The sequence below is a fragment of the Chiloscyllium plagiosum genome, unplaced genomic scaffold (assembly GCF_037043375.1).
Source record: "Chiloscyllium plagiosum isolate Xiang-an unplaced genomic scaffold, Cpla_swu_hap1 HiC_scaffold_6, whole genome shotgun sequence".
Classification (NCBI taxonomy): Eukaryota; Metazoa; Chordata; class Chondrichthyes; order Orectolobiformes; family Hemiscylliidae; genus Chiloscyllium; species Chiloscyllium plagiosum.
The window spans coordinates 19,438,152-19,459,265 of NW_028270144.1; the positions used below are offsets into that span (position 1 = coordinate 19,438,152).

Genomic DNA, 21,114 nt, shown 5'->3' on the forward strand with positions numbered 1-21,114 from the left:
ATGATTGGAATCAGAATTGCTCCCATCCACATTCTAACAATCTGGCAATATATATGAAGGTTTGCAATTGAACAAGGTAGCAGATGGATCAATATGGAGCATGGATGCTGTAACAACAACATTCCAGTTAGACCCAATGTCCTTAAGAAATGAAAAACTGGGACAAACTTGGTTTTTAAACAGGGAATATTTCTGGTGTTGGCCAGTCAGTGCAAGAAAACAATTGATGTTAACATACCAGATTTGGGAAGCTAATTATTTATGAAATAAATTTTATATTTCACTCAGCTTGTTTTTCTGGACAAGAGTATCTCAGAAGCATCAATAAAGACATTAATCAGTTTCAATCTCATGTTGATTATCAAATTACATTTTGTTTCAATCCAGGCTCAAGCAAATTATGTGCTCTTAATAGTTAGCACCAAAGTAGCACTAGAACCAGTATCTAAAAATGTAATCAAGACATGCATAAACTTACACTAATAACACACGCATCTTTTGGATGACCTTCTTTTGTTATGTAGCAACCAATGGGAAATCCTGGATTACAGAACTTCTGGCCATCTTCCACATCATAGCACCATGTGACAGGCATATTATCAACAATCCTATAAGAACAATGGGGGTGTATGCACACTGAAAAGCAATCATTGTAAATAACTGTATTTTGTGCAATATCTTTAACATTACCATAGTCCCAAGATGATTTACATGAACAACTTGAAAACATTTGGCACAAAGTCACATAAGATAACAAAAATGTTGTTCAAAGAGGTAGATTTTAAGAAGCAACATGAAAGAAAAGAGAGGTAATGACAGGTACAGTTAAAGGAGAGAATTCCAGGGTCTTGGTAGTTGAAGGCAGTCACCTACCATGAAACAATAAAAATCATGGACACTGAAGCTGCCAGAATTAGAGGCATGCAGACATCTCAGAAGGTGGAATTGGTGGTGGTGAGAAAGTAAGCATGAACAAAGCAAAAGTGCAATTTGAAAACAAGAGTGAGAATTTTAAAATCATGGCTGAATCAGGAATCAAAGATTAGTGAGTGTAAGTGTGATGTGGAACAGGATTTAACTCAACTTAGGGCTAGATTCTAAAGAGTAGAATGTCAAAAATGTGGCTTTCCCCCTATATTGGTATTCTTGTGAATTGGCCTGATGAGTGCAAGATGAAAAGCTTTGACACCATATTCGAGTTCTACCATACCATCATATTACTAAACGACTGTAGAAAATAGAATCTTCACTTTTATCTCCCAGATAGTCTCTTCAGGGCCTCTTTATTCATGCCAGTGCATTAACTAAGTTTGCCAGTCTTCTGCATTTACATGAAAACAGGTGACGTTCCAGAGAATCAACTCAAAACAGTGAATCAGCATCTTATGAAAACTCTGGTTGCTGAAACGCAAACCTGGTGGACATTATATTTGACTGTGCTTCTTCAGGCACTCAACTTAAGCCTTGACCAGCTGAACAGTAAAAAGAAAATCACACTTTATCTGTCAAAACTGCCAGTTTGTGAATAGCCTTTCCAGCAGAAAAGAAAGCAATGAATTAGATACAACCTTGAATGCTTACTTACAACTGGTCATAACATATTTCAGACTTTATTTATATTTTAAATTAATTGAGGTAGGATGATGCCAAGCAGATCCTGAACATTAATTGTAAGGTGTTCGGTAAAATATTTGAGAAATGGCAAAACAGCAAGAAAATGCAAAACACGCACCCAGCTTTTCCTCAACAAACTATTCAAAATTCACCTTAACATTCTTCCCACTTCAGAAAGATGACAGATTACCAGGAATAAGCACGTATTTTCTGGAGTTCACTATTATATACTAAGCAGGAACTATAAAATGGAATGGAGCAATGAGGGAAATTGATAAGAAAATACAATTCAGATGTCAATAGCCAGTAATCATCCATACTCAGTCAGATCAATGAATTGGATTTCAAACTTCCTGTAGTATTTTAATGACAATATTTATCAGCATCATAAATAGGTAAGCCAACATTTCGATGAAGAGTCATCTAGGTTTGAAACAGTAATTTGCTCTCTCTCTACAGATGCTATCTGACCCACTGTGATCTCCAGCATTTGTTGTTTTCAGTACAGATTCTAACATTTGCAGTAATTTGCTACTTCATGAATAGGTAAGGTTTGGAGAGATATGGGCAAGCAACAGGCAGGCGGGACTAGTTTAATTTGGGATTATGGTCGGCATGGACTGGTTGGGCCGAAGGGTCTGTTTCTGTGCTGCATAACTGTATGACTCCATAACATACACTGACTCTTGACATGCTGACCACTTCTTCCAAAAATGTCCATAAAATAAAGTGAGGCTCGAGTAATAGTACAATATTACTCCTACAATTTCCCTGGAAAAGGTGAGCATGAAAAGTAGGTTATACCAATTAGTCCATTTTGGATCGATCAGGGTACTTTCTCGAAGGTATAAAGTTAAATACAGTGGATCTCCAAAGAGACTTGGAGTTCGGGTGTATAAATCTTTAAAATACAATGAACTAATGTAGAAAACAATCAACAAAGTTAAAGGAATGTTGGACTTTATATCTAGAGGATTGAAGTAAAAGTTATACAAACACTGGTTAGACCCAATTTGGAGTACAGAGAGCAGGTTTGGGCACCACACTTCAGGGAGTACAATACAGATTTATAAGATTGATACCTGGACTTCAGCTATGAGGAGAAACACAAATTAGGCCAGTTTTCTCTGGAATTTAGAAGGTGATCTGATTGAAATCTTCAAGGTATGAATAGGAAAAAAATAAGGTGTATAAACCATTTCCATTGGCTTGCTAAGACCATTGTGTACAGGAGTTGCAATGCCACGTTGAGTTTGTACAGGAAGTTGGTGCGGCCACTTATGGAGTATTGTGTACAGTCCTGGTTCCCCTGCCGTTGGAAGGATATTATTAAATTGGAGCAGGTTCAGAAGAGGTTCACAAGGATGTTGCTGGGACTGGAGAGCTTGAGTTATAAGGAGAGACTGAATATGCTGGAACCTTTTTCACTGGCACGCAGGAGGTTGAGGGGCGACAATCTAGAGATTTATGAAATCATGAGTGGCATACTAAGGTAAACAGCAAAGGTCTTTTCCTTAGGGTAGGGGAGTACAAAACTAGAGGGATTTTAAAGTGAGAGGAGCAAGATTTAAAAGTATGGGGCAACTGTTTCACACAGATGGTGGCTTGCATGTGGAATGAACTGCCAGAGGAAGTGGTAGATGCAGGTACAGTAACAACATTTATATATCATACTGCATGGAAGCAAACACTTTGGTCCAACCAGTGCATGCCAAACATAATCCCAATTAAACTAGTCTCCTCCAAACCTTTCCTATTTGATTTAAATGTTCTAAAAGACATTTGGACAGGTACATGAATAGGAAAGGTTGAGAGAGATATGGGCTAAATGCAGGCAAGTGGGACTAGTTTAGTTTGGGAAACTTGGTCAGCATGGCCAAGTTGGACCCAAGGGTCTGTTTCCATGCTGTATGACCATTTGACCATATTCGATGTCCCTATAAATAATGTCATCGCAAAGGATGTGTTTAAGGATTTCTATGTTTTCTCCGCTGGGTTTTTTTTGAAGAATACATAACCCTACATTAGCTGCTTCAGACACATCCATTTGAACATGGAGATTGTAGTTTTACTATCTATCTGCTTAAAAGTAAATTTGTACTCACAATCACCTTTGCATGTGCATCAGTAAGAAATAAGGGAATGATATGCAAAGTAGCGTATAACAGCAATTATGCTTATGTGTTTATTTTTAAAATCTGTAATTACATGAAAGCTACAAATAATTTTAGTGAATCAATATGACTGAATGTGAACTGCTATGAATAACACTAGAACTGTGAGTAACTAAAATAAATGAGGCTTAAAATTTAAATCAAAAGTCATGGTAGACTGCTTCTTGTTAGCTACTCACCAATGATGTTGATAGTTTAATTGCATGCCACTCTTCAGAAATGCCAACTTTGATTTGTCATCCTTGTTTTCTGGATTGTAGCTTTTTGTACAGACGCGCTTACACACTTCTTCCTTCTTAAAGTGGAACTGTAATTTAATAAACAATTCTTTAATCATCTTCAATAGTCCAACGGCCTGCTGTTATGACCAAGCCTGGATGAGTGCAATGTTGCTGTAGTGTCACTCCAGGGAATGCAGCACAAAATAAAAATACTTTTTCCAGTTAACAAGATGACCAAAAATAATACCTTATCCACATCATATTATGAACAAAAGTGATCAGGTTTCTTAATAAACACAATTATGAATTTAAAATTTCCCTATAAATATCTTTAATAAACACATGCAAGCACATATGCACAGTTATCTCGGAGTTTGCAGAAACAGCAAATAGAAACAAAATAGGAAATACAATTTCAAGATGTGCTTTCAATCACTCATTTCCTGAACTGATATTTTGGGCTTCCTTTTCAGAAATGGCAGAAATCAGAACTCATAATAGCAAGTTTTCCTCCAACACAGCTTATTCTTAGCAGGCTTCCCCCCACCTGAACCAGGTAAAACAAGAAGTTCTCCAAGCCAGTCACAGTTCAAAAAAGCCCTAAGGAGGTCCACAGCAAAATTACATGATTGCTAAGAAGCTTGTTTAAAACCAAAGCCTTCAAGAATCACAGTTAACTTGAAGGGATCTAATTTAAGCCAATAGGATATATCAGCAGAAACAGGCTATTCAGCAAATTAAATCTGCTCCAACATTCAGAGAGATCATGGATGACCTGATAATCCTGAACTCACTTTTGTTTTTTTCCCATAATCCTTGGTTCCCTTACTGATTAAAAACGGGTCTATCACAGCTTTGAATATATTTAGTGACCCAGCCTCTACGGCCCTCTACATAAAGAATTCCACAGATTCACAACGCTCAGAGAAGAAATTCCTCCTCAGCTCTGTCGTAATTCTGCAACCCCTTATTCTGAGGTGATGCGCTCTGGTCTTAGACTCTCCCACAAGTGGACACAACCCTTCTGCATCCAACCTGTTAAGTCCTCAAAGAATCTTGTATATCTTAAAAAGGTTGTCTTTCATTCTTCTGTATTTCATCAAGTACAGGCCCAACTTACCCATCTTCTCCTCATAGACATTCCTTCCATACCCAGGATTAGCCTACTGCATCTTCTCTGGACAGCCTCCAATATATCTTTCCTTAGACAAGGGGTCCAAAATGGCTCACTGAATTCCAGCTGTTGTCTGACTAGTGTCTTGTATAAATTTAGCATGATCTCCTATTTTTATACTAAATACAAACCAAAAGAAGTGTGGATGCTGTAAATCAGAAACAAAAATAGAATTTGCTGGAAAAGGCTCAGCAGGTCTGGCATCATCTCAGAAGAGACATTAAAGGTAACATTCTGAGGAAGTGTCACCAGACCTGAAATGTTAACTTGGAATTCTCTCCACAGTTGCTGCCAGACCTGCTGAGCTTTTCCAGCAACTTCTGTTTTTGCTCCGATTTTTATACACCACCTTCGAAATAAAGGCCAACATTCCAGTGTCCTTCCCTAATACCTGGTGATCTTGTATAGTAGCTTTTTTGAGATTTATGCAGAAGAGCTCCCAAATTCCTCTGTACAATACGTTTCTGCAGTTGTTCTTTATTTAAATAATATTCAACCCTCTATTCTTCCTGCAAAAATGCATAACTTCACATTTTCCCCACATAATATTCAATCTGCTGAATTTTTACCCACTTACTTACTGTCAATAGTCCTCTGTAGATTCTGTGCATCATAGAACCAGAGAAATAATATAGCACACGGGGCAGCACAATGGCTCAGTGGTTAGCACTGCTACCTTTCAGCGCCAGGGACCCGGGTTCGATTCCCACCTCGGGTGACTGTGTGGAGTTTGCACATTCTCCCTATGTGTGCGTGGGTTTCCTCCGGGTGCTCCGGTCTCCTCCCACAATCCAAAGATGTGCAGGTCAGGTGAATTGGCCATGCTAAATCGCCCATAGTGTAAGGTGCATTAGTCAGTGGTAAATATAGGGGTAGGGAAATGGGTTTGGGTGGATTACTCTTTGGAGGGTCGGCACAGACTTGTTGGGCCGAAGGGCCTGTTTCCATACCATAGGTAAGCTAATCGCAGAAGTGGTCCGTTCAGCCTATCTTGTGCATGCCAACCCAAAAGTTCGCAGATGCCCTTTTAATAGCATCTTCAAGACACTGTCCATCAGCCTGTAGCTGACTGCACAAATCCAAGTACTTTTTAAGAAAGTATAGGATCTCTGCCTCCACCCCACAACTCAGGCAGTGAATTCCAGTCATCTACCACTCCCTGCGTAAAAAGACGTTTTTCTTCGCATCCCCTCTAATCCATCTGCCACCAAACTTGAATTTGTGAACCCTAGTTTTTAAACTCTCTGCCAAGAGAAACAGGTTCCTGCTGTGTACTCTTATCTGTACCCATTACAATTTTATTCCATAAATAAAATGGCACTGGAGAAAGGCGATTTGTACACTTTTCACAAGGAATGGTGCTGGGTCCACTACTTTTTGTCATTTATATGATTCGTATTGAAGAGCTTATGGCTGAAACATCAACTCTCCTGCTCCTTGGATGCTGGCTGACCTGCTGCGATTTTCCAGTGCCACACTTTTTGACTCCTGTATTCCTATATTTGAGTATAGTGACAATAAACTCTAATTCTAATTCTATGTCACCCCTCAGACTTCTCTGTTCTAAGGAAAACAATCCCAGCCTCTCCAACGTCTCCTCATTGCGACAATTGTCCAGTCCTGGTAACATTCTAGTCAATGCTGTCTGCACTCTCTCCAGAGCAACTACGCCCCTCCTGTAATGCAACCTTTAGGGACCTGTGCACTTCATCTACGCCTCTTAGTATGTTCCCGTTTATTTGCCTTTTGACCTCCCTAAATGTATTACCTCACACTTATCAGAGTTGAATTCCATCGCCACTTTCCTACCTACTCCACCAACCCATCTCTGCCATTTTTGAGTTTACATCTACCCTCTACACAATCCAAACACGGCCAATTTTTGTGTTGTCTGTGAATTTTGCCATTGTGCTGCCTCACTCCCCACATTGAATTCCAAAATGTTCATACTACAGAGGAGGAAGTGCTGGATGTCTTGAAACGCATAAAGGTGGATAAATCCCCAGGACCTGATCAGGTCTATCCTAGAACTCTGTGGGAAGCTGGAGAAGTGATTGCTGGACCTTCTTGCTGAGAGATTTGTATCATTGATAGTCACAGGTGAGGTGTCGGAAGATTGGAGGGTGGCTAAAGTGGTGCCACTGTTTAAGAAGGGTGGTAAGGACAAACCAGGGAACTATAGACCAGTGAGCCTGAACTCAGTGGTGGGCAAGTTGTTGGAGGGAATCCTGAGGGACGTACATGTATTTGGAAAGGTAAGGACTGATTAGGGATAGTCAACATGGCTTTGTGCGTGGGAAATCATGTCTCACAAACTTGATTGAGATTTTGAAGTAACCAAGAGAATTGATGAGGGCAGAGCGGTAGATGTGATCTATATGGACTTCAGTAAGGCGTTCAACAAGGTTCCCATGGGAGACTGGAATACAGGGAGAACTAGCTATTTGAATACAGAACTGGCTCAAAGGTAGAAGACAGAGGGTGGTGGTGGAGGGTTGTTTTTCAGACTGGAGGCCTGTGACCAGTACAGTGCCACAAGGAATGGTGCTGGGTCCACTACTTTTTGTCATTTACATAAATGATTTGGATGCGAGCATAAGCGGTATAATTAGTAAATTTGCAGTTGACACCAAAATTGGAGGTGTAGTGGACAGTGAAGAAGGTTACCTCAAGTTACAACAGGATCTTGACCAGGTGGGCCAATGGGCTGAGAAGTGGCAGATGGAGTTTCATTCAGATAAATGCGAGGTGTTGCATTTTGGGAAAGCAAATCGTAGCAGGACTCATACACTTAATGGTAAGGTCCTGGGGAGTGTTGCTGAACAAAGAGACCTTGGAGTGCAGGTTCATAGCTCCTTGAAAGTGGAGTCGCAGGTAGATAGGATAATGAAGGTGGTGTTTGGTATGCTTTCCTTTATTGGTACAGGAGGTGAGTACAGGAGTTGGGAGGTCATGTTGTGGCTGTACAGGACATTGGTTAGGCCACTGTTGGAATATTGTGTGCAATTCTGGTCTCCTTCCTATTGGAAAGATGTTGTGAAACTTGAAAGGGTTCAGAAAAGATGGACAAGGATGTTGCCAGGGTTTTAGGATTTGAGCTATAGGGAGAGGCTAAACAGGCTGGGGCTGTTTTCCCTGGAGAATCAGAGTTGAGGGGTGAACTTATAGAGATTTACAAAATTATGAGGGGCATAGATACGATAAGTAGACAAAGTCTTTTCCCTGTGGTCGGGGAGCCCAGAACTAGAGGGCATAGGTTTAGAGTGAGAGGGGAAAGATATAAAAGAGACCTAAGGGCAACTTTTTCACACAGAGGGTGGTACATGTATGGAATGAGCTGCCAGAGGAAGTGGTGGAGGCTGGTACAATTGCAACATTTAAGAGGCATTTGGATGGGTATATGAATAGGAAGGGTTTGGAGGGATATGGGCCGGGTGCTGGCAGGTGGGACTAGATTGGGTTGGGATATCTGGTCGGGATGGACAGATTGGACCGAAGGGTCTGTTTCCATTCTGTACAACTCTATGATTCTATGACTCTAAATCATTAATCACCCTCATCACTTGCCCTCTTACCTATTTTTGTGTCATCCACAAACCTAGCTACAATATACTCACTTTCCTCATCCAAGTCATTAATTGCTCCTGAAAATTCTCCCCTTGTCCCAACTCTGTCTTCCATTACTTCTAACACCATGGGCTCTTATCTTATTAAGTAGCCTAACATGTGGTACCATGTCAAGTGCCTTCTAAAAAATCCAAATATATTACATCCACTGCTGTTGCTTTATCTATCCTGCTTGTCACTTCCTCAAAGAATTCTAATAAATGCATTAGACATGATCTCCCCTTCCTGGGGCCGTGGTGACTGCTTTATTATATTATGTACTTCGAAATGCTCTACTATTACATCCTTTAGAGTAACATTTTCCCAAGAACAGACTTTAAGTTGAGTAGTCAATAGTTACCTAATTTTTGTCTCCTTCCCTTCCTAAATAAAACTTTTTAAATTGGCAGTTTTCCAACTTTTCCAGAATCTAATGATTCCTCAAAGATATGGGCCAAATGCTGGCAAATGGGACTAGATTGGCATTTTTAATGTGGACCCATTCCTGCCAATGCATCCACCACTTCCTTTAATATCTTAGGATGCATTCGACTAGATCTTATTGGTCTTTAGCTCTATTAGTATCCCTCAAACCTTTGCTTGACTTTGTTGATTTCCACTCCTCCTTTCCCCTCTTGAAACCACACTAACTTTGTCCACAAAATTTGGATGTCTTCTCCCCTCCACAATCCTTCAACATAGGGAATCTAATCTAAACCTACTCCTCCAAGCAATATTATATATAAAGCATTTTCTCTGCTTCAACTCAACTGTGGGCGGCATGGTGGTACAGTTGTTAGCACTGCTGCCTCACAGCGGCAGAGATCCGGGTTCAATTTCCGCCTCAGGCGACTGACTGTGTGGAGTTTGCATATTCTCCCAGTGTCTGTATGGGTTTCCTCCGGGTGCTCCGGTTTCCTCCCACAGTCCAAAAATGTGCAGGTTAGGTGAATTGGCCATGCTAAATTGCCCGTAGTGTTAGGGGCAGGGGTAAATGTAGGGGAATGGGTCTGGGTGGGTTGTGCTTCGGCGGGTCGGTGTGGACTTGTTGGGCCGAAGGGCCTGTTTCCACACTAAGTAATCTAATCTAATCAAATCATAACATAGTTCACATGAAAGTGCACATAATCAGTGGGGCTACAATATATCCCCTCCTCACTCATTTCCCTTAACTTTTAACAATTATCCTGCCCTTTCTGGAGTACATTTTGGGGTGGCTACAGGAAAAATGTAAACACCTAGGACACTCCCAAGGTCCAGTTGCAAAGCAAGTTTCAAGCATCATAATCTTGGTACTATCCTTGATTATTCTCATCACACAAAACAGTGCAGAGTAAAAATAAACTTCTGGGAGCAAGCAACTTCATATGTGAGGATACTTTATCAAGTATGATATATCTCTACACCAGTTCATTACAGTCAAACACTGGTACCCAGAAAAGTTAATTATGTGATTAATTAAGTTTTCATTACCATTATTTTCTTCTTCAGTTTAATGGCATTTTATCTCATTACACTGTTAGAAGTGCTTTGGAATACTTTCCTATGTTTAAGATAGATGCATGCTGGTAAAATGCATGATCGCAGGAATGAAAACTAGGAATTGCATTAAGGACGAAGGACCAAATAAAAAGGTTAAAAATAAAAGATCACAGCAGCACTGAGAAAATAGAGCACAGTGTGATTAAAAGAGCCAGGAAATACAGCAATGAGAAACAATATTGGAAACTGCTTTTCTGCATCCAACTGAATCATCACACGCCAGGGAGCTGTACAATAAAGACAAAGGAAGGGATCATTGTAGTTCCTTATCTCTAAACACTTCCTTGTTGTGTTTCTACATTAAAAGGAGCCAAAAAACACTGATCAAATTTATAGCAAGTGAGAAAACACAGAGCAATTGAAGAGAAAAGTAGGTGGGGTTTACACAACATCTTGAAATGCAGGCATCTATCATTAATTAGGTTGTGGCAAGTAATTGGAAAATATCAATGCAATCAGGCAGAGTCAATAATATATTCTAAAATAAAAATCATGTTTGACTAATTTATAATATTCTTTGAGGAACTAACAAGCAATGTGGAGAAAAACACGTCAATGTGGTGCACCTCGGTTTCCAGGAGGCAGTTGACAAGATGTCATGTCAAAAGGTCATCACACAAAATAAGAGTTTATGATGCAAGAAGTAACATATCAGCATGGATAAAAGATCGGAATCAGTAGTGGGCCTCAAACATTCAAAAATCTAGATTAATGAGTTTAATGAAGGGTCCAATGTCTGATTGTTAAATTTGCCAATTACACAAAGGTGTGTTTGAAAGTTAAGTTGTGAATGGGATACAATGAATCTACAAAGTGACATAAGATTAAGTGAGATGGAGAGTGCTATGGGAAATTTAACGCCCACCTTGGCAGGAAGAATACAAAAGAAGCATACTACTTAAAATGAAGAGAGAAGGCCCAACAAGGGATGGCAGAGTGTTGGATCCAGTTCTGCAGAAAGAAGCTAGACATGTGTTTGATATGGCAGTAGAGGAACATTTTAGTGAGTGACCACAACATGGAACAGTTCAAATTTGTTATAGACAAGGAAAAAAATGGCAAGCAAAAGACAGCTTGGATTGGGTAAGTAAGGCAGATTTTATTAAAATAAAGCAGGATCTGGGCAAAGTTGATTGGGAAAAGTTCCTTGCGGGTAAGACCACAGCAGAGCAGAGCAGAGCAGTAGGAGCAGAGGACAATATAGGCTTGACTTGCACCCTTGAGGGGGAAATGTAGCAGCAATAAGTTCAGATAACCTAGAATGTCTAGGACAATTCAGAACTGGATGAGAAAAAGAAAGGCTTTTAGCAAGTCCAAAGGAAGCAATTCAACTGCAGCCGTAGAGGAATATAGGAAGTGGATGAGGGAATCTAGAAAGTAATTGGAAGAGCAAAAAGGGGGCATGAAAAGGACTTGCAAACAGGATTAGGCAGAATCCTAAGATATTTTATACATTCATTAAAGGGTAGAGACTAACCAGGGGAAGAGTTCGGCCCATTAGAGACCAAAGGGGCAACGTATAAAATGAAGCTGCAGAATATTGGGTGTTAAATGGAATACTTCTGCTCGGTCTTCACTCTGGAAAAGGAGAACATAGATATGGAATTTAGGAATTCTGGCACAGATGCACTGCATTCCAGGTTGCTGCGGGAAGCAAGGCAGGAAATTGCAGGGGATCTGACACAAATTTTTAATTCCTCTCTGGCTATAGGGGAAGTGCCAGAGGACTGGAGGATGGCTAATGTGGTGAAAATGTGTTGCTGGAAAAGCGCAGCAGGTCAGGCAGCATCCAAGGAACAGGAGAATCGACGTTTCGGGCATAAGCCCTTCTTCAGGAATCTCTCCTCATACCAATCTGAAGCCTATCTAACCTACACTATTCCATGTACCTCCGAAGAAGGTACATTTCCAGCTCTGATCTCCAGCATCTGCAGCCCTCACTTTCTCCTCGATGGCTAATGTGGTCCCATTTTTTCAAAATAGGTGGCAGAGCTGAAGCAGGAAATTACAAATTGGCGACTCTCATGTCAGTGGTAGTGAAATCATTGGAGAAAATTCTGAAGGAGAGAATTAATATCGACTTGGAAAGGCATAGATTAATTAGGGATAGTCAGCATGGTTTTGTCAGAGGAATGTCACATCTAACAAATTTGCTCAAACTTTTCAAAAATGTGATCAAGTGTGTGCTTGAGGGAAGTACAGTTTTTATATAGATTTTAGCAAGATCCCTCTGATAAGGTCCCAAACGGGAGACTGATTCAAAAGATTAAAGCACATGGAATTCAGCAAAACGTGACAAAATGGATCAGAAATTGGCTTAGTAATAGGATACAAAGCAAATTAGCAGAGGTCTGTTCAAATGACTGAAGGCCGGTTTCCAGCAGTGTACCACAATGATCAGTACTTAGACCCTTATTGCTTGTTATATACATAGATGAAAATGTGAGAGGAATGTTAAGCAAGTCTGTAGATGACACCAAGATTGTAAGGTGGTTAATAGTGAAGAAGATGGCTGCAGGTTGCAGGAAAATATAGATGGTTGGTCAGATACGTAGAACAGTAGCATGTGGTATGTAGAATTAGGTTTATGGTCACATCTTATTAAGTACAAAAGTACAGGAGTACACTAAGAAGTTGACAATGACACCACATGGCGCACTCTGAGGTACAAAGTACCTAGTTACAAATCTTAGGTACTAAAATAGATTGGGTATAAAAATAGAGAAATAAAGAAAAAAACAAAAGACCTACATTATAGTTCACAGTATAAATGGGAAAATAAAGGAAGAAAGTTAAAAGGTAGTCACTACAGTCCTTAAATAGCCTGCCATCACTCGACACTAGGAACTTTCCACACATGGTCTCACTCACCCCAATGTTGGGGCGACCCCAACTGACCACCAGCCGTCCCGGCTCCGGGCCTGCAGCCCTCCAACCACCTTACTCTGTACCGCAGCCCAGTGACTGCCAGCCGTCCCGGCTCCGGGCCCCCAGCCCAGTGACCGCCAGCCATTCCGGCTCCGGGCCCCCAGCCCAGTGACCGCCAGCCACCCCAGCTCTGGGCCACCAGCCCAGTGACTGCTAGCCGCCCCGGCTCCGGGCCCCCAGTCCAGTGACCACCAGCTGCCCCGGCTCCGGGCCCTTAGCCCAGTGACCACCAGCCGCCCCGGCTCCGGGCCCCCAGTCCAGTGACCACCAGCTGCCCCGGCTCCGGGCCCTTAGCCCAGTGACCACCAGCCGCCCCAGCTCCGGGCCCCCAGCCCAGTGACCACTAGCCGTCCCGGTTCCAGGCCCCCAGCCGCCCCAGCTCCGGGCCCCCAGCCCAGTGACCGCCAGCCGTCCCGGCTCCAGGCCACCAGCCCCGGCTCCAGGCCACCAGCCCAGTGACTGCCAGCCGCCCCAGCTCCTGGCCACCTGCCCAGTGACCGCCAGCCGCCCCAGCTCCAGGCCACCAGTCCAGTGACCGCCAGCCGCCCCGACTCCGGGCCCTCAGCCCAGTGATCGCCAGCCGCCCATGTTCCTTGCCCCAAACCTGCCAACTGCCTTGCTCCTGGCTCCCAGCCTGCAGCTGCTCCATTCCACTCTACACCAGCTGTCCTGTTCTACACCACTCCAGATCCCGCTTCGTTCTGATCCCGCCAACCACTGGCCATGCTCCTCTGTTCTCGGCCTGCTTTTGGCCCTCAGCTGCTGCAATGTCCTGATGCCATCACCACAACTCTCTCTTCACAAGGGAAGTTAAAAAAAAAACTAAAAAAAACTAAAGAAGAGAGAACAAGACGAGAAAACAAAAAGAGAAGCAGATGGAAAGGGCAAGTCCTGGGCTGAGCCTGGAAGTTTTCCTACTCCGCCATCACCATCCTAATCCTCATAAGTGCACTTTGGAAGAAGAATCAGGATGAGTGAGTATTAAAATGAATGGCAGGACATCGGGCAGCTTAGAAGAAGAGGGATCTTGAGTAATTATTCACAGATCCCTGAAGTCAGCAAAGCACATGAATAGGATAGTTAAGGCGGCATATGGGACACGTGACTTCATCAGTTGTGGAATAGAATGTAAGAGTAAGGAGGTAATATTGGAGTTGTACGGAAAGTTGGTCTATCCACAGCTGGAGAATTGGACGTAGTTCTGGTTACAGGAAGGATGTGACAGAACCAGAGGTGGTACAGCAGAGGTTCACCAGCATATTGCCTAGGATGGAGAAAGTGAGTGACAGGGAGAGTCTAGATAGGCTTGGATTGTTTCATTTAGAGCAGAGAAGACTGAGGAGGGACATGATTGAAGTGTATTACATTATGAGAGATAGGAACAGGGTGAATAGAGAGCAACTGTTTCCCTAGGTTGAGGAGTCAATTGTGAGAGGGCAGGGTTCTAAGGTCTGAAGAAGGGCCTGTGCCCGAAACGTCGAATCTCCTGTTCCCTGGATGCTGCCTGACCTGCTGTGCTGTTCCAGCAATAAAGTTTCAACTTTGATCTCCAGCATCTGCAGACTCACTTTCTCCTCTAAGGTAAAAGGCAGGAGATTCAGAGGGTAAAAGGCAGGAGATTTACTCAGTGGTTGGTAAGAATCTAGAAAGCACTGCCTGGGAAGATAGTGGAGGCCAGAAATCTTACAACCTTTATAAAATATTTAAACAAGCACTTGAAACATCATAGGATATGGGACAAGTGCAGGAAATTGGAATTAGCACACTTTTAAGTGGTAGTTATGTAGGTGCAGAATCAATGGGCCAAAAGGGCCATTTCTGTGCTGTATGACTCTATGACTCTATTTTCTTGAAAGGAAGATTATGCAAGCTGCAATAGCAAAGTATCTTTCCAACAAGCCGTCTGATGAAAATGGACTTTATTTTGGAAAGCTAGTACTCCTTTTCAAAGGAGACTGGTGAGTCACCCAGGAAATGTAGCATGTGAACATTTGTTGTGGTTCTGTTCGCCGAGCTGGAAGTTTTTGTTGCAAACGTTTCGTCCCCTGGATGGGCGACATCATCAGTGCTTGGGAGCCTCCTGCGAAGCTCTTCTTTGATGTTTCCTCCGGTGTTTATAGTGGTATAACCACTATAAACACCGGAGGAAACATCAAAGAAGCGCTTCGCAGGAGGCTCCCAAGCACTGATGATGTCGCCTAGCCAGGGGACAAAACGTTTGCAACAAAAACTTCCAGCTCGGCGAATAGAACCACAACAACGAGCACCCGAGCTACAAATCTTGGCACAAACTTTGAACATTTCTTTTAAAGGGGACAGGGACTGAAAGAGAAAACTATATTTATAAAAAAGTACCCTTTTAAATGTTTTACTTTAAATTTTTTAATTTGGTGTAATTTTCTGACATTTCAGTGCAATAGCTTTTATCCAGTTTAGCTGGTTTGGAGAAGCACAGCATGTCAGACAGCATCCAAGGAGCAGGAAAGTCAACATTTCGTGCCTAACCCCTTTATGTGGACTGGAAAGGTGGAGGGGAGTTCAGAAGTAAATAGAGGAATGGTGTGGATGGTGATAGGTGGACGCAGGTAGGGGTTATTGTGTTGGACGCCTGCCTGCATCCAGGTATTACCATCCAAACTAACCTTCCCCTAGCTCCAGGCCCAGCTTCCCCCTTTTATTTTTACTTCAGGGCTCTCCCGCCCCCACCCCAGCCCTGATGAAGGGTTTTGGCCCGAAATGTTGACTTTCCTTCTCTTCGGATGCTGCCGACCTGCTGTGCTTTTCCAGCTTCACATCTATCAATTCTTGCTCCTAGCATCTGCAAACCTTACTGTCTCCTTGGTTATAGAAAAAAAAACTGCAGATGCTGGAATTCAAGGTGGACAAGCAGGAGGCTGGAAGAACACAGCTGTTCTTCAGGACTGGCAAGAAGGGTTACACCCGAAACATCGACTTCTCCACCTCCTGATGCTGCCTGACTGGCTGTGTTTTTCCAGCCCTTTGCCTGTCTACCTTACTATCTCCTTAGCCGGTTTGGAAATGGGCATGAATCCTCATAATTAGCATTCATAACCAGAGTAAGGTTGATGACAGCTCAATTCAAAAGACAAAACAAATTAACAATGAGAATAATCTATAGTAATCTTGGACAATTTTCTTCTCTCTATCACTATGAGCATTACAGTTGCCTGAAATCAGCAGTTACTACAGCAAACAAGGTTTCATTTTGTGTATCTCACATACTACATTAATAAAGGAACTGAACAACAAATATTTTTAGACTATCCACTGCCTCAGTTTCTTCTATATCTTAGAATGAGACATCTTTACACCAAAAAGTTAAAGCAATAGCACAGACAATTTGCCTAAAACCCACAACATCTTACTTAGGTAAACTGATACCTTGTATGGAGATGACTCAATCCTCTCACCAAACAGTACTTGACCAAGGTTTTCCGAGGGACGCTTTTCCTCTTCCAGTTGACAGAAATCAAATCTGTAGAAGGAAGAAACACTTTCAGGACCTTGTCTCCTGTAATTATACCACTTTAACATATCTTCACTTATGGTGCAAAGTTTGTAAAATGGTTGGGCATAGCGACACATCTTGAAAATATACTATATTAGGTCAAAAAAAAGTGAAGTATTCCAAAAGATTTAAATTAATTTACTTACGCAGCATATTCATAAGGCAAGACAGATTCCACTGAGTCCAACCTGTTCACAAATAGTTCAATAGCATTCTAGAAGGGGAATAAAGGTAAAAGAAATTAGCAACATTAAAAGTAACCAAAGGCAAGATGATTTTTAGTGCACTTTTGGGGATAGACAATAAGATTAGCAGGCATTTCAAAAATTGTTGGGTTTTACAAAGCAAGATGTAGCAGAACTTTAAACAGTTGAAGCTTAATACAGAGTCGAGGCATTTTGTGTTAATTACACAATATTCACAAGTTCAGCAACACTGGTCATTCTTGCTCCTGCATGATTTGTATTGCATATGTCTTGCCCAATGAATTAGCCTTATTCAAGATGCCTGCAGTGTGAATTGAACAAACACCACTTGACCACACATACACTGCAATAAATCTCCATCTTACACTGTCACATAGTGGTGAGTATCACTTGACAATGTCATAACTCATTGGAGATAGTGCACTGTAAATCAAACCCCATCATTTCCTGAGTCAACACAAATGCAGAAGTTCATTCAACATGTAAATTGCCTAATTTTACCTAATTCAGATTAAAAGAATATGCACACTTTTTTTTTCATTAAGAAGAAAATAACTATGAATTGTAACCAAACTGTTTTTACCTAATGGCAAAAATAGACCAAATTGAATTGATAATTGTTGACTGTATAACATTAGCAAAAACAGTAATAAGTCAGGATTTAAACACAGAAAAACAGAAAATAGAATGAGTAGGGCATTCAGCCTTTCAAGCCTGCTCTGCCATTGGTTATGATCAAGGCTGTTAATCCAACTCAACAGCCCGCTCCTGCTTTTCACCCTTATCCTTCTAGGAGATGCCCCCTTATAATCCTTAAGAATTCAACCTCTTGTCATACACGAGTCCTGCTATCCCAGGAATCTGTCTGGTTAACCTTCGCTATACTCTGTCTATAGTACCAAATTCCTTCCTCAGATGAGGCCAAAACAGCACATTCTAAATGTGGACTCATCAAAGTCCTGTATACCTGCAGGAGACATTCTTGATCCTGTTCTCGAATCCCTTGCTATGAAGACCCACATACCATTTATCTCCTTTATGTCTGATGGACCTGCATGCTTATTTTCAGCATCTGGCATACAAGGACACCCAGGTCTCGTTGTATATTTCCTCTGTTACTTCACACCATTCAGTTAATAATCTGCTTTCCTGTTTTTGATCCTAAAATAGATAGGCTCATATTTATCCACATTATTCCGCATCTTCCTTACATTTTCCCACTCACTCAGCTTGTCCAATTGGAGCATTTCTGCATCGTTCTCACAGCTCAACCATTCACCCATCTAATTTATATCCTTTTACAACGCCCAAGTACACAATCCCCACAGTTAGAAAAGGAAAAAATACAAACATTGAGTGGAGGGTAAAAAATATTCTTAGTTTCTTATTTTGTTAACTACTGACATAGTGCTATATACAGTGACATGATAAGTTTAGGGAAGTTCAAAACTGGATGGCATAATCAAGTCAATTTATGAAATCCCCCAGAGCCCATGACAGAAACTGACAGCCTTAGTAGTCCCTCGTGCTGGTCCTTCCTGACTTGAAGGAGGTTGGAGCCCTAATTTGCGACCCTTCCAGCACACTCCAGAGTAATAATTCCTCACTATCAACATCCTGAGGATTACAAATGCAAGAAACTCAACTGGACTCACCATATAAATACAGTGGCAATGAACAGGTCAGAGGCTAGGAATACTACGGTGAGAAATTCATCTCCTGACTCCTCAAAGCTTGTCCACCATTTATCTACAAGGTACAAGTCTGGAGTGTGGCGGAATACTCCTCATTTGCCTGGATCGATAAGAAGCTTGACATGATTTTGTACACTACATTAGTGTACCCAGCATGAGCAAAACTAATGTAGTGTACAAAATCCCATGCAGGGACTGCACAAAACACTATATAGGACAAACAGGAAGACAGCTGACGATCCGCATCCATGAACATCAACTAGCCACGAAACGCCACGACCAGCTATCCTTAGTAGCCACAGACGCAGACGACATGAATTCGACTGGGACAACACTACCATTATAGGGCAAGCCAAACAAAGAACAGCCAGGGAATTCCTAGAAGCATGGCACTCATCCACAAACTCCATCAACAAACACATCGACCTGGACCCAATATACCGGCCACTACAGCGGACAGCTGAAACTGACAACCGAAGCGGCAGGGACAGGCCACTATAAATGCCGGAGGAAACACCACAGAAGCGCTTCACCGGAGGCTCCCAAGCACTGAGGATGTCACCTAGACAGGGGACGAAACGTTTGCAACAAAAATTTCCAGCTCGGTGAACAGAACCACAACAACGAGCACCCGAGCTACAAATCTTCACCCAAACTTTGAACATCTCTGTTCCTTCAGTGTTGCTGGGTCAAAATTCTGAAATTCCCTCCTTTACAGCATTGTGGGTGTACCAATGGCACATGGACTCCAACCATTTAAAATGGCAGCTCATCATCACCTTCTCAAGAACAATTAGGGATGGGAAATAAATGCTGGCCCACCCAGCATGCTCACATCCCATGAGTACATCAAAACAAATAATGATATAAGGAGCAACACCCTAAACAGGTCGAACAAGGTCTTTTTAACTTGACACATTTTTCAGAAAAACAACTTCAATAGAATGTTACATATTCCTTGCAATGAGTCAGATCTTTTTTAAGTAGAAAGTTTTCTACCTACCACTACCAGGGACATGGATTTATTCGTCTAAGAACTTGCAGGCCCAGGAGAGTCTGAGGGTCCAGACGCAGTTTCAGGGTTTATTGGATAAGAGTCCAATCTTGGGGTTTAGACACATGATAATGGTCCACTGGTAACTGTGCTGGGATTTTAGATCATTTGAAAGAGAACAATTCTGAAATCTTCCAACATGACCACAGAAGACAGGAAGAGTCTGGATTCATCAACTTTCAATGAAAAAATGCCTAAAGAATCAAAGTTATTTTGGCTGCAGATCCCTGCAACCACCCACACTGCTCAGCTCTGTTTGGTTTTCTTGTATTCAGATATTAGAATGTACAAACACCAAAACAGGTTTCCATAAAGTCTAAAAACTTTTATCTCCCCTATGGTCTTCACACCAGGAATTCTATTCCTGCCAAAATCATCACCAATCATCCCTGGATCTTCCTCCCAAACAGTACTGCAGGAATACCTCCGCATTGCAGCATTTTGTGAAGGCACCTCACTACTGTCTTCTCAACAGTAATTAGCTATGAGCAATAAACACTGGCCTGGCTAGTAATGCCCATCTCCTAAGAATAAGTCACCTGTTTGGTCCAAATTCCTTTGGAAAAAGCAAAGAAGCTTACAAATCTCCACAGGAGAAGGAAAAACATGTTGACTTTGAATCAAACTAACTGATGCATGTCAGAAAATTCTGTAAACTCATTTTCAGACTGTACAAACATGGTTATAAACATTTAACTTTTCTATAGAAAATACATCTAATTAATGCCAAGAGAACATGGGAGGAGATGGCTGAGTGTATTATTGCTGGACTGTTAATCCAGAGACCCAAATAATGTTCTGGGGACCCGGGTTAGAATCTGACACGGCAGATGGTAGAATTTGAATTCAACAAAAACCTGGAATTAAGAGTCTACTGATGACCATGAATCCATTGTCAATTGTTGGGTAAAACCCATCTGGGTCACTAATGTCCTTCAGGGATGTAAACTACCATCCTTACCTAGTCTGGTTAACATGTGACTCCAGACCCACAGCAATGTGGTTGACTCTTAACAAGGCAGCTTTGTGGCTCAGTGGTTAGCACCACTGCCTGACAGTGCCAGGGACCCGGGTTCAATTCCCACCTCAGGTGACTGTGTGGAGTTTACACATTCTCCTCGTGTCTGCGTAGGTTTCCACCGGGTGCTCCGGTTTCCTCCCACATTGCCCATAGTGTTAGGTGCAATAGTCAGAGGGAAATGGATCTGGGTGGGTTACTCTTCGGAGGGTTGGTGTGGACTGGTTGGGCCAAATGGCCTGCTTCTACACTGTAGGGAATCTAATCTAACACAAATTGAAATAGCAGTATACCAAAACTATTATCAAAAGAAGAAGCAAAACTCTGCAGTTATGGATTAAATAGAAATAGCAT

The 21,114-nt window shown here is 41.9% G+C and overlaps 1 protein-coding gene across 1 annotated transcript in view; it reads right to left on the reverse strand.

Moving 5' to 3' along the window:
* The window catches only part of tm9sf2 (transmembrane 9 superfamily member 2), a 64,817-nt gene that overhangs the window by 35,145 nt on the left and 8,558 nt on the right, over positions 1-21,114 (reverse strand). Inside the window, exons 2-5 of the mRNA XM_043691298.2 lie at positions 16,935-17,002; positions 16,662-16,755; positions 3,968-4,095; positions 479-608 (exon numbers count right to left, since the gene is read on the reverse strand). Of these exons, the coding sequence (XP_043547233.1) occupies positions 479-608; positions 3,968-4,095; positions 16,662-16,755; positions 16,935-17,002 (420 nt within the window). The remainder of the gene's footprint in view (positions 1-478; positions 609-3,967; positions 4,096-16,661; positions 16,756-16,934; positions 17,003-21,114) is intronic.